Below are 18,016 nucleotides of genomic sequence, written 5' to 3' on the forward strand. Positions count from 1 at the left end.
CTAGTTTATATTTTCAGATGTTTTATAGTACATTTTTATTTTTCTATTGTTTTCAGTTCCACTTTTAGTGTCAGTGTTCTCTCCTTTAGTCTTATTCCAAAATTTGTATTCTCCGTTTTATACCAAGTAGAAGGAGGATTAAATTGCAATAGTCTTAAAATAACCATTCTTGCATTTTCTTGATGTCTTTACACAAAGAACTTTATAAGATAAAGATAAATTTGACTTAAGATGAATTTCATAGAAAACCTCAGATTTCTTTGATCCAGAAGTAACACTATTAGGAGTCATACTCCCCCTTTCACAGGCCCCAGAGATAACAGTACAACTGCTGATAAGACTAAATTATAGGTGGAAAGAAGTGTCTTAAACCAGAAGAGGTGTGGCAAGAGTCATGTGTATTCCTCTTCTAGTTCCAAAGTCTTTATGTATTTTATATTTATTGATGTTTAGCAATTTCTCAGTTTTATGTTAAATGAGGAAGGATAAAAGAAGTTAAAATTTAATTATTTGGCAGTGATGACTTTGAAGAATTAGCATTATAGTTTGCTCTTAATAAATTATAGTTTACAGGCAAGTATATCAATTGAGAGAGTAACATGATTGAGGTACAGAGAAATGTTTAAGCTTCTTGTATCAAGTTTTATTTAAACCTTTGCTTCTTGCCCCCCACCAAAAAAAAAATCACTTTTTATAGTGAGATTGGTACATGCATGCTGAGTTACTTCAGTAACTCTACGACCCTGTGGACTATAGCCCGCCAGGGTCCTCTGTCCATGGGGTCCTCCAGGCAAGAATACTGAAGTGGGTTGCCATGCCCTCCTCCAGGGGCTCTTCCTGACCCAGGGATCAAATCCACGTTTCATTGGCAGGCAGGTTCTTTACCTCTAGCACCACCTGGGAAGCCCAGTGAGATCAGTAAAGTATATTAATTGTAAAGCTTTTTACCTATACATCCAGTAATGCAGAGATTTTGTAACTTTATATTATTTTGTGTTTCCTGCTTAGCACAAACACTGAGAATTATAAAACCATAGAAACTAGTTGGGGTAATATCACTTCTTAATTTTGTAGTAAACATTAATGTTGCAGCAAAACTGATAGCTATGTCTGTCAATTTGATAGAATGACTTTATTTTCATTATATCCATCTGTCTAAATTTATTGCATTTCACTTGGTAGATATTTATATGAGCGAATTGATGGAAGAGTCAGAGGGAATCTTCGACAAGCTGCTATAGATCGATTTAGTAAACCTGATTCGGATCGATTTGTCTTTCTTCTGTGTACCCGAGCTGGTGGGTTGGGCATCAACTTAACTGCAGCTGATACATGTATAATTTTTGATTCTGATTGGAATCCTCAAAATGACCTTCAGGTAAACAAATTCCCTGACTAAGAGAATTTTTTTTAATTTCCATAGTTATCTTTGATAACCAACCTGTTTTATTTTTATTTGGACAATTAACATGTATGCTTTCCTAAGAAATATCAGTGCCAAATAAAATAGATGAGATTATTTTATTTTAATTTAACGACAGTGAAATATAATAAAATATACTTATTTAGATTATATGTCTTCTAAAAATGGCTTACTTACTTGAGTATAATATTTAATTATTTAAAGTATATCATATATATTTGTGAAATGCTTAGGATAAGTTTGAGAATAGCTTATTTTACTTCTTTAAAAATAAGTGCTTATTTCTCCTGATTTCATCTTTTTAATCATTACATAATATAGTATGCATAGAATGGAGACATAATTGAATTTGCTTTTTATGAAATACTAGAGAAAATTAATGTACACATTTAAATTAAGACTACTTGAACTTCATGGAAGCATGGGAATATTAATTAGTGGTTATAATGAGTTAGAGTTTACAGAAAATGTGTTTCTAGGCGGTATACTACACGAGAACAAAGTATTGGAGAAATTCTTCTTTTATTGTTCATAGTAGTCTCAGTAGTACTGTAATTGATATTATTCTTGAGAATATACCTGAATATACCTGACTTAATAAGCAGTAATGTTTTAACCTTTCATTTGTGTAATCTAGTTCAAAATTTATCAGACATTTTAAGTTCAGTAGGAATTTGAGATAATATATGAAGCTATTATGTAATCTCTGCTGTCTTTACCTTCAGAATGTCTACATTTTAGATAATTTGTTTTTTGCATGTTTAAGTAAAATTTAGGCCTCGAGAGTTATTCACCTTAAGTTTTTAGCACTCTCAGAATTACCCAGAATTACCCAAAATATATTGAAAGGATTGTTGATAATGTAGCAGGGAGAAAAAAACCTAGAAATTTAGGGTTTAAGTTTAAAACCAGCAGCTAAAAAAATTTGTTCATAGAATTTATGTTCCTGTCTAGAATTATATTGATGACACGCTCTTTAGGAAATAGTATTACTTCATGGATTTATGTTCTCCAACATATTTTAAAATTTAACTCATTGCTGATTGTGATATTTCTTCATGGATTCATATTCTCTGAAATATACATTTAAATTTTAATTTATTCCTGATTTTGAAATCATTTCTCATTTTAGTAAGCTCTGCCTTCATTTCCAGAGAAAGGTTATATGCAGTTCGGTAGCAGGAGTGTCTAAAATATTCTTACACATATTTTTATATTCCTTCAAGATAGCTTAATGTGTAATGCCTTTTATGCTATTTTATAAAATAAATTGAATCTATAACGTTTCATTTTTTACAGGCCCAAGCTCGTTGCCACAGAATTGGTCAGAATAAAGCAGTTAAAGTCTACCGACTAGTGACTCGTAACTCATATGAAAGAGAGATGTTTGACCGAGCCAGTCTGAAACTGGGTCTAGATAAGGCTGTGTTACAGAGTATGAGTGGAAGAGAAAGTAATGTTGGTGGTGTATGTATATTTTCTTCTTTATTTGGAGTTTTCCTGCTTTTGTTTACATTTAACTTAAACCCCAGACAGCATATTATTTAATTTTGATCCATATTGAACACTTAGTAGATATTTTTATTTAAGGAGAAATTTCAGAATAGAGCTGTATTTATTAGTTAACACTTTTGGAACCTGTTCTGTCTATATAGCTCTAATACCTGTGAATCCTAAGAGCAGAATTCACTACTCTGAAAAGAAGAAATTCTTCCTTTTTCAAGATATTTGTATTATGACACACCAAAATAGAATTCCTTGTTTTCCCACATTTTTTCTATAAAAAAGTTTTCAAATTGGTCTCTTTAGGGCTAAACTACTACCATTGGCTTTGTCTTGTTATAAATGATGTTTTTGGCATTTTTCCCCCTCAAAATCTTTTTTTGTGCCTTGTGATTATAACAACTATTGGACTCTAGTACTAAAAAGAACCTTGAAAGATTACCTGCCCCGGAGGCTTTGTTTTAACTGAAGTTATCATGGGCAAATGGCAGATCTTAGTTTAAAGACAGTAGAGTCAACAACTTCAGTATGTTCTTCAGAGAATTCTCTTGGTACTCCCCGAGCCCAAAATGCAATTTAAACATGACTTCTGTGGTTTTTAATGTTCTTTAGGGATACGTTCTCATTTTATGAACTTTACAGAATTATTACCAAAATTTTTACTCTTTAGATTCAACAGCTTTCCAAAAAGGAAATAGAAGATCTGCTTCGAAGAGGTGCTTATGGTGCCATTATGGAAGAAGAAGATGAAGGCTCTAAATTCTGTGAAGAAGATATTGATCAGATTTTACTACGTCGTACAAAAACCATTACAATTGAATCGGAAGGACGTGGGTCAACATTTGCCAAGGTAACAGTGAGTGATATTTTATAACTATACCTGTAGTGTTCTCTCCTAAAAAAAATTTAATGGTCTCTTACTTTACTATTATTTCAGGAGCATCTACTTAATATTTAAATAAACAGAATTACTCAAAAGAAGTGGGTAACATATTCTTTTCCTTCATTTTTATCTGCTCTCTCATATCATATTTCACATGTATTCTTACACTAATGAAATGGATGGAGTAGGGGTTCATAACTAGAAATGACTCTAAGTATTAATTAGAGTAGAACATTTGAAGTTAAATTAAGAAATGAAAGAACATATATGTGAAAGTTAGAGCAAAATATAAGTAACATAGCATAGGAGGTTAAATCATTTTACATTATAATAATTTAGAGTACTTCAAGGAGAGAAAGGATTTCTGATTTCATTTTAAGTGTTTAAATGAAGTTTAGGGAGAGTAAGATGAAGTTTGTGTATTGAAAAGAAATATTATTTTAACATTCCTATTTGGGGAAAACATTTTAAAAATGTACTAGCCGCCTTTACGCCCACCCTCTTCCCTTCTTCCCTCCCTCACCTCCCTGCTGGTAAACATATATCTTGTGTTCTTCTAAAGAGTTTTTTATTGCAGTATTCTGTCCCACCTGTAGTGATTCATACAGGTTTCTCCTTCACAGTTTATTTCCTTTCTGCATTTTCTTCCTTTGTCCCCTCTCCACTTCCAACCCAGAAGTCTTTGTACGTCTTTACGGAGATCAGTGTAGTATGGCAGGTAGTCCAGGTGCTACATCAAAAGTAATGATCAGTCTTCATATGAAAATTTTTCCTCTTGCATTCAGTAAGCAAACTAATGTAATCGTGTTGTCAGGTACTTTACTAAGTGGTGGGAATACTAAAATGAAAGGATTCTAGTCACTGAAAAAGAGTAAAAGAGAAAGTATTAATTCTGCATAAAAAGGGAGAACAACAAATCAAGAAAGTCTTCGCAGAGGAAATACATTTAAGCTGACTCTGGATGGAAATTTGAATTTAGTTGTGTTACAATGAGATGGATGAAACTGGAGCCGATTATACAGAGTGAAGTAAGCCAGAAAGAAAAACACCAATACAGTATACTAACACATATATATGGAATTTAGAAAGATGGCAATGACGACCCTGTATGCAAGACAGCAAAAAAGACACAGATGTGTATAACGGACTTTTGGACTCAGAGAGAGAGGGAGAGGGTGGGATGATTTGGGAGAATGGCATTGCAACATGTATACTATCATGTAAGAATCGAATCTCCAGTCTATGTCCGACACAGGATACAGCATGCTTGGGGCTGCTGCACGGTGATGACCCAGAGAGATGTTATGGGGAGGGAGGTGGGAGGGGGGGGTTCATGTTTGGGAACGCATGTACACCCATGGTGGATTCATGTCAATGTATGGCAAAACCAATACAGTATTGTAAATTAAATTAAAGTAAAAAAAAATAAAAAAAATAAATAAATTTAAAAAAAAAGAGAGAAAGCCACATAAATGAACTATATGTTGCTAAACTACAAGGAAGATTTCAAAAACTGTGGTGCAGGTGTGTATGGATGTGCAAAAGTCAGTTAAAATGGAGATGAAATGAAGGTTAGGGAGATAGGACCTAAATTGTGAGAAGCTCAAAAAAATTCCATTTTGAGGAATTTGAACTTGATCGTGAGGCAGTTGAAAAGCTTTTAAATCCCTTCAAGCAGAAAATGGACATAATGCTGTCTGGTTTATAAATTTAACTCTAGCAGCAGTGTAGAGAATGAGATTGAAATGTGAAAGACTGAAAGTATAGAGACCAGATAAGAGACTTCTGTAAGCTGTGTCAATGGGCTAACCAGAGCAGTGGAGACCCATTTGAATCAACAGGAATTGATGAGCAGTTAGAAATATGTGGAAGGAGATGTCAAAAATAACTTTAATGTAAATTTCTAGCCCTATTTCTGGTGTCATTAAAGTAAAATAGAGAATGCAGAAGAGGAAGTTCATATGGAGAAGATAAAATATTGGAGCTGCTATATTTGTGACATTTATAGGGCATCCAAGTGGAGATATCCAGGAGAGTTGCCTAAGTTACAGATACAGATTTGGGAGTCAATAGAGAAAAAAGCAGAAGAAAGTAGTATTGTGGAAACAAGAAATACTGTAGAAGTATAAGGTTAAGATCTAAAACTAGTCATGATTGGTTAGATGTACCCTGCGTCTAGCTTCTTTCCTGGGAAATCTTGTTTCCTTTGGATTCCTTAACTCAGGTTGTCAACATGCTATGTACACATTATGTGTTTTCTTCTTCTTGCCTGAAATTATCTGAAGTTTAATTAATTTAACCAAAAGGTATTAGTCATAGAAATCACCTTTGTTAGTTAAACTAAGCATAGGGATATTCTCCTTAATTATTTTTTAATTAATGAAGGCATATATTCATTTAGAGTGTTAATTCTAATAATCATGAAAAGTCAGAACAGCAAGACTTGAATTCTGGCTCATAAGCTTAGTGACCCTGGACAATTAACATTGATGAGTTTTTCTTGTCCTGAAAGGAGAACATAATCATGCTTGACCTTTTCCTTTACTATAAAGCGCTCTGTGAGTTTTATTTTCCTCAGGTGTCTAATCATAACCAGCTGTACTCTAAGAATGTGAAATACTTAAGCACTTAAGTATCTATTTTAAACCTTCAGACCAGATAGTAATTGTTGCATTTGAAAAAAGAGCTTACTGAAGAGGTAACACTACAGTAGCTGAAGAGGTACCTCATAAGCCTGTACTTATATTATAATTTTTTCATTTTCATAATTGTGTGGAAATGCCACTGTATGATGGACATTTGGCATAGTAGAATATGGCACTACTATGTAGTGGCACCAAAGGAATTAAGTTGGTACTGTTTTTGGCTTTTCCCTAGAACTTCCAGAACTTCAGTTCCTCAGTTGTTTTCAGTGGTTTTGGTAACTGTAATTCCAATACATGTTTCTTTGCATTACCAAATAGTTTTTGATAAGAAGCTCCATATACGGAGCAGGTTTCCTTGGTGGCTCACACAGTAAAGAATCTGCCTGCAATGCAGGAGACTTGGGTTCGATCCCTGGTTTGGGAGGATCCCCTGGAGAAGGGAATGGCTACCCATTCTAGTATTCTTGCCTGGAGAATGCCATGAACAGATTAGCCTGGTGGGCTACAGTCCATGGTGTCACAAAGAGTTGGATACAACTGAGCAACTAACACTTTGACTTTCTTCACTACATATATGGAGCGGGGTGCATAATAAGACTAACTAGACTTAGTTAAACATAGTAAACACTTTTGGGAGGTGTGGGGGGCTGGGATCTTAGTTCCTCAACCAGGGCTTGAACCCACATCTTCAGCAATGGAAGTGCAAAGTCCTAACCACAGGATTGCCTGGGAATTTCCAACACTAATTCCTTGATACCATCCATCAGTTTTTCAGTGTTAAAACTTTCAGTTATCTTGAATTTCATAAATGGCTTGTTTACTTGTAGTAGTTTTATTACCTATGTGTAATTTTCTGCATTTTAAAGTTCCATTGAAATGCAAATGAATATTTTTATCATTTGATTATACCTCAGATAATTAGCCATTATCCTACAGTCATTCACTAATTATATTCTCCTTTGAAAATCATTTTATTTGATTATATTCTTCCATTTATTTTCATAGAAGCTTTGTTGTTCAGTTGCTAAGTTATGTCCCATTCTTTGCAACCCCATGGACTGCAGCCTGCCAGGATTTCCTGTCCTTTACTACCTGCCAGAGTTTGCTCAAACTCAAGTGCGTTGATTTTGTGATGCCATCCAAACATCTCATTCTCTGACGCCCCCTTCTCCTCTTGCACTCAGTCTTCCCCAGCATCAGGATCTTTTCCAGTGAGTCAGCTCTTTGCTTCAGGTGGCCAAAGTATTGGAGCTTCATCTTCAGCATCAGTCCTTCCAAGTGAATATTCAGGGTTGATTTCTTTTAAGATTAACTGGTTTGCTGTCCTTGCAGTCCAAGGGATTCTCAAGAATCTTCTCCAGCACCACAGTTCAAAAGCATCAGTTCTTTGGCGTTCAGCCTTCTCTATGATCTAACTCTCACATCTGTACATGACTACTGGAAAAACCGTAGCTTTGACTATATAGACCTTTGTCAGCAAAGTGATGTCTCTGCTTTTTAATACACTGTCTAGGTTTGTCATAGCTTTTCTTTCAAGGAGCAAGTGCCTTTTAATTTTGTGGCCACAGTCATCATCCACAGTGATTTTGGAGGATGAAAATAAAATCTGCCACTGTTTAGGCTCTTTTCTTAAAGTATTATATATCTTTACTGCATATTTCATTTTTATAAAGCACTGTGATGACTTTTCTCTGAAGCAGCACATCTATTTTTAGGAACTTAAGTTGCAGATAATCACAGTTCATGAATCACAGTGTCAAACTATAATGTCTAAAGTTTGATTTAGTTAAAAGATTTTATATAATTTCTATAATATTTAAGAAAATAAATCATTTTTATTTTCTTTTATTCCTCTGTAATTAATTTTTGCAGTGCTGATGCAGTATTTTTGTTGTTAGGAAAAGAGTTTTTAAAATAAAAATAGGCAGTGACTCATTTTTCTTTATTTCTCATCTTCTGTATTACATTTTTAAGGAGACATATCTACTTAAAAATGGGATGGAAATAAAGGAGGAGAAATACCAGAAAATGAACTGTATAGGGCAAATACGTTTGAAATTCTTATAACCTCTAGTCAAGGCTATGGTTTTTCCAGTGGTCATGTATGGATGTGAGAGTTGGACTATGAAGAAGGCTGAGCGCCGAAGAATTGATGCTTTTGAACTGTGGTGTTGGAGAAGACTCTTGAGAGTCCCTTGGACTGCAAGGAGATCCAACCAGTCCATTCTGAAGGAAATCAACCCTGGGATTTCTTTGGAAGGAATGATGCTAAAGTTGAAACTCCAGTCCTTTGGCCACCTCATGCGAAGAGTTGACTCATTGGAAAAGACTCTGATGCTGGGAGGGATTAGGGGCAGGAGGAGAAGGGGACAACAGAGGATGAGATGGCTGGATGGCATCACTGACTCGATGGAAGTGAGTCTGAGTGAACTCCATGAGTTGGTGATGGACAGGGAGGCCTGGAGTGCTGCAATTCATGGGGTCGCAAAGAGTCGGACATGACTGAGCAACTTAACCAAATTTCTTTATATTTGTGTATTTTTAAAAATCAATTCTGTGTCATGTGGTTTTTTTGACCAAAAAGATTTGATCCCAGCTTACCCAAAGTTAAATAACTCTTTTGACTTTGCTCCTAAAACTCCAGCCTCTGTTGGTATTAAGCTTTTTGCCATAAGCAGATGCTGTCCTGTGTTTCAGATCATTGCAGTTTGGAACATCCTTTGAGTGTACATGTTATGTGTACGCTGAATTCATATTCTGTCCACAGTAAATATGAGGAGATAAGATTTTAGATATACTCTAATAGATTTTTCCTCTAAGCTTCAAAAGATTTTGAAAAATTACCATTATGTATTTCAGGCAAGTTTTGTGGCGTCTGGAAACCGAACAGATATTTCATTAGATGATCCCAACTTCTGGCAAAAATGGGCGAAAAAGGCAGAAATAGATATAGATGCCATCAGTGGTAGAGTAAGTATTTCCGTCCCTTAAAAAAAAAGTTACCTTTTGGAATACTTTATTATTATACTATTTTAAGGTGTTCAGCTATGTACTTACTGAAATTTATCTGCGTGAATAAACTGATACAAGGCAGTTAAATGATAACATATTTTACCAGGCACTGCTTCAATTCAATTCTTCAGATACCTGACATGATAGGTCATAATACAGGGAGAGTTAAATTTTGGAGGTTATTTATGTCTTAAAATTATAATGTGTTTTTAAGTTTTCTAATTGTCTTCAAATAATGAATTACTTTTATTTCACTCTTTAACCTTCATTTTGCTTTTTTGGTGTTAGATCTCTTTAATGATGATCTAGTCAACCATAAAAGAAAAAAGAAATCAAGAAAGTGGCATTTTCAAATTCTGACAACTAAAAAAATTTAAAATCCAGTTCTGCTTATGTACACGCATGTATTATGCTTAATAAGTATTATGAAATTTAAAGAAAAGAGAAAGTGGCTTTTTAAACCTAAAACCCTTTGGGGTTAAGGGCCAAAAGCTAACACAGAATTCATGGAACTGATAATATAACTGTTCACTTAGAAAGACACCTGTCTAATAATATATAGGAATCAGTGTTTCTAAGTCTTACCTACTGTCAAAATAACTGCTAAATGGTTTAAAGAAATTTATATTAAGCATTGATGCATGGGATCCATTTTAATAGATAGCCTTTTAAAATGTAAAACTGTATGATGAAGAATAATGCGACTGCTAAAATAATCATTACTGTTTAATATGTTTTGGAAATATGTATAATTATGTGTGAAACATTATAAATAAGTAAATTAGAAAAGAGATGTTTATTAAAATATTATTGTTTGCCTATTGGCATGTTTATATGCCTAAAAAGTCAGTGGCATCTGCAAACCACTATAAAATTAATGAATTAGTGAATTAACAGGATAGAGGATAAATATGACATTTAGCCTTCTTAAATATCAGTACTACCGGAAGTAGAAAAATTATGGAAGAGGAAATCTACTTCATAGTAGAAAAACTATTTAGAACACTGAGGGGTATACCTCCTGGTCATGTATGATTTTAATAAAGTGAGTTACCAAACTGAATTGTAAGATTTGTCAATTAGAAAAATTATACATTTTAAACATTTTAAATGAGTTTAAACATAGAAATGCAATCCCAATCAAAAATGTTAACAATTTATTCATATAACCAAACAAAATATAAAAATTCCTCTGAAATAATAAATATTCAAGAATATTAAATCAACTCTTAGGAATCTGACTCGGCAATAATCACGTTTAATGATAATGTGGTACAGTGATGTACATTGCTGCATTGTTCATTTTAGAAAAAAATTAGAAACTAATCTGCTGCTGCTGCTGCGGCTAAGTCGCTTCAGTAGTGTCCGACTCTGTGCGACCCCATAGACGGCCGCCCACCCGACTCCCCCGTCCCTGGGATTCTCCAGGCAAGAACACTGGAGTGGGTTGCCATTTCCCTCTCCTATGCATGAAAGTGAATGTGAAGTCGTGTCTGACTCCTAGCGATCCCGTGGACTGCAGCCTACCAGGCTCCTCCATCCATGGGACCTTCCCGGCAAGAGTACTGGAGTGGGTTGCCATTGCCTTCACAACTAATCAGTACTTTTATATTATCTAATGCAGTAAGTAAAAATCATCATGTGAATCCCTAAATGCTCACTTAGAGCTCTGAAACAGGATGTTTTAGTCACTAAGTCATGTCCAACTCTTTCCACCAGGCCCCTCTGTCTGTGGGATTTCCCTGGCAAGAATACTGGAGTGGGTGGCCATTTCAGCCTCCATGGGATCTTCCCCACCCAGGGATCAAGCCCACATCTCCTGCATTGTAGGTGGATTCTTTACCACTGAGCCACCTGGAAAGCCCCTAAGATAAGATAGTTAACCAAAGAGTCAGAGAGAACAGTACTTACAGTGTGATCTTGGCTTATGATTTTTCAAAAGTATATAATGGTAAAAAGAATACACAGACACTTGTGTATTTGTGCTGGCTCCAGCTAGAGCACACTGTAAAGTAAGTACCATTCCTGTGCTATGACTAAAAGGAATGAGACCGATGGACCACTGCTTTACTAGGGCCTATAAATTCTGGTCGGTGTGTAAACAAATACATAAGATAATTTCTGAGATCATAAGATGGTAGAGAATTCCTGAAGGAATGGAGGTAGCATTAGGTAAAGTGGTCAAGGGAGATCACTCTGAGGGGACATCTGGCCTGAGACTTGAATGATGAGAACAAGGCAGCAATGTAAAGACATGAGAAATAAAATTGCAAGGTGGAGGGAATAGCAGTGAGCCACTGGTTGAAATAAGCTTAGTGTGTTCCAGAAATAGAAATGGCTTTGTGTCAGAACATAGGGAGTTGTTGAGAGTGGTGACAGCTTAGGTCAGAAATGATAGATATGGCTTAAATCAATATAGTACCTTATAGATAATCATATAGAGTAAAGATTTTATAAATAAATATATATAAGCATGTAGATGGTCCATAGTAAAGAACTTGCCCTCCAGTGCAGAAGACACAGGCAATCCATGGGTTGGAAAGATCCTCTGGAGAAGGAAATGGCAACCCACTCCAGTATTCTTGCCTGGGAAATCCCATGGACTGAGGAGTCTGGTGGGCTACAGTTCACAGGGTTGCAAAGAGTTGGACATGACTTAGCGACTAAACAGCATAGTCATTTAACACTTGTGCAGTTATGTTTTCTGATTTATACATTGTTTAAAGTTTTTTATGTTTTCCAGCAAGAAGTATCATGAAGACAGATGGGTATATATGTTTAAAATGTAAAAGTATATTAACATATAATAAAGGAATTAAGATGTTGAAAGAAATATATAGAGAGCAAAGAATAGAATAAGAACAGGAGAAAATCAATTTATAGGATGTAAATAAGTAGCATTAGAGGAAAAGGAATTATGTAAAAATCATGATTAGAATATTCAGTTAGCATTGGTGAAGCATTTTAATAATATGCTCTATACCAAGTAAACTCCAATTTGTGGTAAATGTATTTTTGAAACAAAGATGAAAAATAGGAAATCTGATTTCTATTTTATCAAATATTTGATGGGAAAACATTCTGAATTAGAAATCACAAAGGAAATAATTGGCATATTCAAATATATGACAAAAAATTATGTAATGGCAAAATATTTATTAATTACACAAGGAAAACTAGTAAGTTTGCAGTCGAAGAACGTAATAGAGAAGGTTAGTGTCATGAGTAATGACACACTAACATTCTGTAACCCGTTATTCAGTGCCCTGTTTTACATAACTTACTGTGGGATAGCAGAACCTGCCTGCTCTGCTTCCCCCCTCCCTTTACCCTCTCCTGCTCTAGGACTTCACCAGAGAATACCTCTTCAGGTCCATTGCTCTTATCGTCACTTATAATGCCATCTCTTTCTTGGATGCCTAGCAAACTACTTCTCATTCTTGAAAATCTCTTTCAAGAATCACTACTTTGTAAATCATTCTGAGTTTTTTTTACCCATCCTATATCATAACGTATTGTGTCCTGAAAAAGCATTTGTTTACACATTAGTCTGATCCTCAAGACTATCAGTTTCTCCTGAGCAGAAAACTGTCTTAGTCACAGCTACGCCTGCAGCCCATAACATAGTGCCTAACTTAGAGAAATTGTTCAATAAAGGTAAAAGTTTGTCAACTTAAGTTGTTTTGAATGAATTAAAGTGTATTGAACGTAGTGAGGTTCATACACTTACTGCCTTGCTTGTTGTATATTCAGTTCACTTCAGTCACTCAGTCGTGTCCAACTCCTTGAGACCCCATGGACTGCAGCGTGCGGATTAGTATGAGTCTTTTGGAACACACGGAAACATGATTCCAGATCCATTAAAAAAAGTGTACCCTTTGACCAAATTTGTATTTCTGGATATTCCACTTCTTTGGACTTATCTTTAGGATAAAGTACGAAGATTTACTTTAACATTGTATATTTTAAAAATTGAAGACAATCTAAATTAAATTATGAATTAATTAGGTAAATGATTATGATTCATAAATTCAGTTTAAAATATAGTTTATGGTTGTTGTAGAAGCACAGTATAATAATTTTCAGATTAATAATAAAGTAATATACCAAATTCTTTGTATCTTATGATTGTAATATGAATTTATGACAAATGGTAATAAGGATTTTAAAAAAATACTAAAAATTTTAAGTTGATTTGGTAGGTCAATGGAATGTTAGTATTTTCTTTCTTCTGGCTTTATGTAATTATTTTGTTGTTTGTACAGCTTGAAAGGTAAAAATGTAAAATATTGTTACAAGCAAAATAGTAAAAGGACCTTCAAGTAATAGCTGTTAAATTTTACAGAACAGCTTGGTTATTGACACTCCAAGAATTAGGAAGCAAACAAGACCCTTCAGTGCCACAAAAGATGAGTTAGCTGAATTGTCTGAACCCGAAAGTGAAGGAGATGAAAAGCCCAAACTTCGGAGACCCTGTGAGCGTTCGAATGGCTATGGAAGAACTGAATGCTTTAGAGTAGAGAAAAATCTGCTAGTTTATGGGTAAAATACTATTTTTAATGTTTACTGTTAGTAGTCTGGTATATAAATTATAGGAAACATATACTATATTCTAGTATACTTTTTGTCTTGTTAGAATCAATAAAATTATTTTTAAAGTATCATGTATTTATATATTTAACATATTTAATAGAATGATGAGATACCTTAAATTTTAAAATTATAAATGTATTACTAATGTCAAACTCCTTATTGTTCTCAGATTTGCATATTCAGTAACAAAATGGATAATTTTGTTATCCATTATTGAATAAAATATACTAGAAATTACCATGATTCTGCATTTTATTCAATGAGGACAAAAAAACTTTCTTAGGTAAATCCTGTTAATGACAAGATGTGTTTTTTGCAGTTTTCAGGCCTTTTATCCATGAGTTACGTTTTTCTCTAGGATTTCATCCAATATTAATGTAAATATACCTTTTTTTAAATAGATGGGGCCGATGGAGAGAGATTCTGTCTCATGGCCGTTTTAAAAGGCAGCTAAATGAGCACGATGTAGAAATAATTTGCCGAGCCCTCTTAGCATATTGCCTTGTTCACTACCGAGGAGATGAGAAAATTAAAGGCTTCATATGGGATCTCATTACTCCAACTGAAGACGGGCAGACACGAGAGCTACAGAATCATCTAGGTAGGAGCATACTTTATTTCCTTTTTAAATTCAGCTCCAGTTGTATAACTAGCACTTAACATAGTACCCTATAAAATACTGAAGTATTTCAGATAATGGTAAAGAACTCTTAACCTTCCCTCTCAATACAAGTTCCAAGTTGGAAAAGACTAGTCTGAGTTTTATATATTGCTATCAAACATGTATTGGTTTACAAGTTGTTGACCCAATAGTATTTCTTAGAAGCTGTCCATCTGTATCCATGTAGATCTATTTTATCTTTTAAACTCCTGCTTAGTAGTCCATAGTATGGATACTTCTTAATTCATTTAACATCTCCTTTAATGATGGACGTTTAAGACATTTCCAGTTTTAGACAGTTGAAAAACAGGTATCATTGAAGATCCCTGTAAATTGCTCATTGTGCACAGGAACAAATCTTTCAAATCTTTCACTAAAGTGCACAGGAACAAATCTTTCACTAAAAAACAGGTATCATTGAAGATCCCTGTAAATTGCTCATTGTGCACAGGAACAAATCTTTCAAGAAATGGAATTGTTGAATTACAGCATATACATCCTTAGCATCTAAAATGTGGTCTGTGAGCCTTTCCCGGGAGCTTTTTAGAAATGCAGAATCTTAGACCACAGACTTACTGCATCAGAATCTACATTTTAACAAGGTCCTCAGCAATTAGTATGTACGTTAAAATTTGGAAAACAGTGATACCCATTTAAATTTTTTTTGATATTTTGATTTGCCATCAAATGTGGCTATGCCAACTTACAGTCTTATCAAAGGGCTGGAAATTTTTCTTTGTAATCTTTGTAACAGAACATTCTTTTTTGCATAAAATAACTCAATTTTCTATAAAGATAAAAAAGATGCTGCTGCTGCTAAGTTGCTTCAGTCGTGTCCGACTCTGTGCGACCCCATAGACGGCAGCCTACCAGGCTTCCCCATCCCTGGGATTCTCCAGGCAAGAACACTGGAGTGAGTTGCCATTTCCTTCTCCAATGCATGAAAGTGAAAAGTGAAAGGGAAGTCCCTCAGTCGTGTCTGACTCTTAGTGACCCCATGGACTGTAGCCCTTAAATTTGTGTTACAGTTTTGTTCCCTTTAATCAACAAATACCTGTCAAAGCACCTGTCATGTGCTTCTTTCCAAAGTACTGGGAAAATGAGAAGGAACAACACAGACAAGATCCCTGAGCTCATGAACCTTACATTCTGGTTAGGCAGAGTTAGACTATATGGACCTTTGTGAGCAAAGTGATCTCTGCTTTTTAATGTGCTATCTAGGTTTGCCATAGCTTTTCTTCCAAGGAGCAAGTGTCTTTTGATTTTTTGGCTGCAATTACCATTCTCAGTGATTTTGGAGCCCAATAAGATGAAATTACCTAAATACTTTTAGATTATGATGAATACTGTGAAGGAAATAAACCAGGAACTGAAATCAAGAACAACAGAAAGCACGTGGTTTAGATTTGGGGTGGTCATTGGGGTTCTATCTCAATAAGAGGGAATGAAATTATTAATGTGAAGAGCTGATTTCTGGTAAAGATGGACGATTGTGTATATTACACAAATATAATTTCATTCTTCCTTAAAACCCAACTTAAATGTCAATAAAGAGGAAAAAATTCAAGGCATTAAGCTTGATGAAGTATACAGGTAAAAAATTTTAGTTTCTTAAATAGTAGAAGGGAAGGAAATGGAGAGGGTATCTAAATCAGTAGTTCTCAACCAGACATGATTTTGTGCCCCAGTCTTGCTCTCACTCTGGGTTGTTACAACTTTGAGGATGTTAATGGCATCTAATGGGTAGAGGCCATGAGTGCACAGGCAGCACCCACAGTAAGACACTGTGCAGCTCAAAATAACAGTAGTGCCAAGATTGAAAAGCTTGCTGTAATCTGAAAGAGATTGAAATGTCCTCAGCCAGGCATAATGTATGAGCCTTATTTGGATCCTGATTGAAAGCAGCAGCCCAGGGGAAATTTTTCTGTTATTTTTATTAGATAATGATAAATTTGAATACTAAATATTAAGTATTACTGCATTTCTTGGGGCTGACATGTTGTAGGGTATTGTGATTATTTTTTTAAGGAAGTATTTTACATGTGTTAAAAGATACGCAGACATTTATTAAAGGTGATTATTGTCTTCAGTTAATTTCAAAACAGTATTGGATGTTCGGGAGCAAACATAATATAGATGAAGTAAAATTGGCTGTGAATTGATAATGAAGTTGGAAGATAGGACCTGATGCTCCATCGTATTATTCTATCTATTTTTGTGTATGCCTAATTCCATAATTTAAAAATAAATACGAATAAACCTTTAAAAGTAGATAGGGTGGGAAACAAATTTTGGAATCTTGGAGTGTTAGATAAGTGGTAACTAACTTAACCAACCAGAGAGAACTGAATCTTAGGTCAACATTAGGAAAGGGCAACAACCAGCTGATTTTGCTTAATAGATTATCCAAAAGTTTCAAGAGTTTGTGACATCCATGACCTCTGAAAGTGGGTATAAAAGACAGGGGCTTTGATTAAATATTGTCTAAAGGGGAGATCAGACCCATAAATACCCTCTTCAGCTCCATGTACCCATGATATGAAGACTGACTGAATGTTTATTCTCTAGAGAAAATAAAATAAGGTGTGTATTTCATTGGGATTTGCAACATGGACTTACCAAATGGCTATTGAATTAATATGTATAATGGACAGTGTCATACTGAAGGAAGAAAACTAAGAAATTTTCCTTGGTTGATCTGACCAGAGCAAAACCTAAAGATAATGACAGGAAAAAGCCAGCCAGATTACCCTTCAAAGAGTCCACAGTCAACTCCATTCATTCAGACGGCCAGTCAGTTTTCCTTTCATTCTTAAATATAAGCAAATCACCAAGAGTATCAGACATCTGAGGAAAGTCTCCAACATGAATGAGAGACTAAAAACAAATTGCTAAAATGTAATTGTAGGAAAAAGGCTATAAAAACAAGTTTTTAAATATTAATATTTGAAAAGATACTTCAAGTATACCATGATTTTGAAAGAAGAGTAAACACACTCTTGTGAAACAGATCTTTTAGCCACAACTTATACTTTTGTAACTAAGGAAGCAAAAAGTAAAGCACAGGGAAAGGTTTGATCTTTCAGTTTTTACATTTAGAAAAAAAATGTTTTGGAATATAGAGGTAATCAGAATGATTAATTAGAGATATTAAATTGGGTGTTTGGCAGAAATTGTGTTAATATGTGTGGAGTCATTGTACTGACTTATCTTGTAATTGAGTTAATATTGATACCATTAACATTTCAAAGATCTCTGTATAGCCTCCACAGACCTCTGAAAGCCTCCAGAAGTTG

At 34.6% G+C, this 18,016-nt stretch overlaps 1 protein-coding gene across 1 annotated transcript in view; it reads left to right on the plus strand.

Moving 5' to 3' along the window:
• Positions 1-18,016, plus strand: part of CHD9 (chromodomain helicase DNA binding protein 9) — a 127,636-nt gene that overhangs the window by 76,625 nt on the left and 32,995 nt on the right. The window contains exons 16-21 of the mRNA XM_052655339.1: positions 1,183-1,378; positions 2,723-2,890; positions 3,597-3,776; positions 9,314-9,424; positions 13,812-14,008; positions 14,461-14,660. Of these exons, the coding sequence (XP_052511299.1) occupies positions 1,183-1,378; positions 2,723-2,890; positions 3,597-3,776; positions 9,314-9,424; positions 13,812-14,008; positions 14,461-14,660 (1,052 nt within the window). The remainder of the gene's footprint in view (positions 1-1,182; positions 1,379-2,722; positions 2,891-3,596; positions 3,777-9,313; positions 9,425-13,811; positions 14,009-14,460; positions 14,661-18,016) is intronic.

Source organism: Budorcas taxicolor, chromosome 18 (genome assembly GCF_023091745.1).
Source record: "Budorcas taxicolor isolate Tak-1 chromosome 18, Takin1.1, whole genome shotgun sequence".
NCBI lineage: Eukaryota > Metazoa > Chordata > Mammalia > Artiodactyla > Bovidae > Budorcas > Budorcas taxicolor.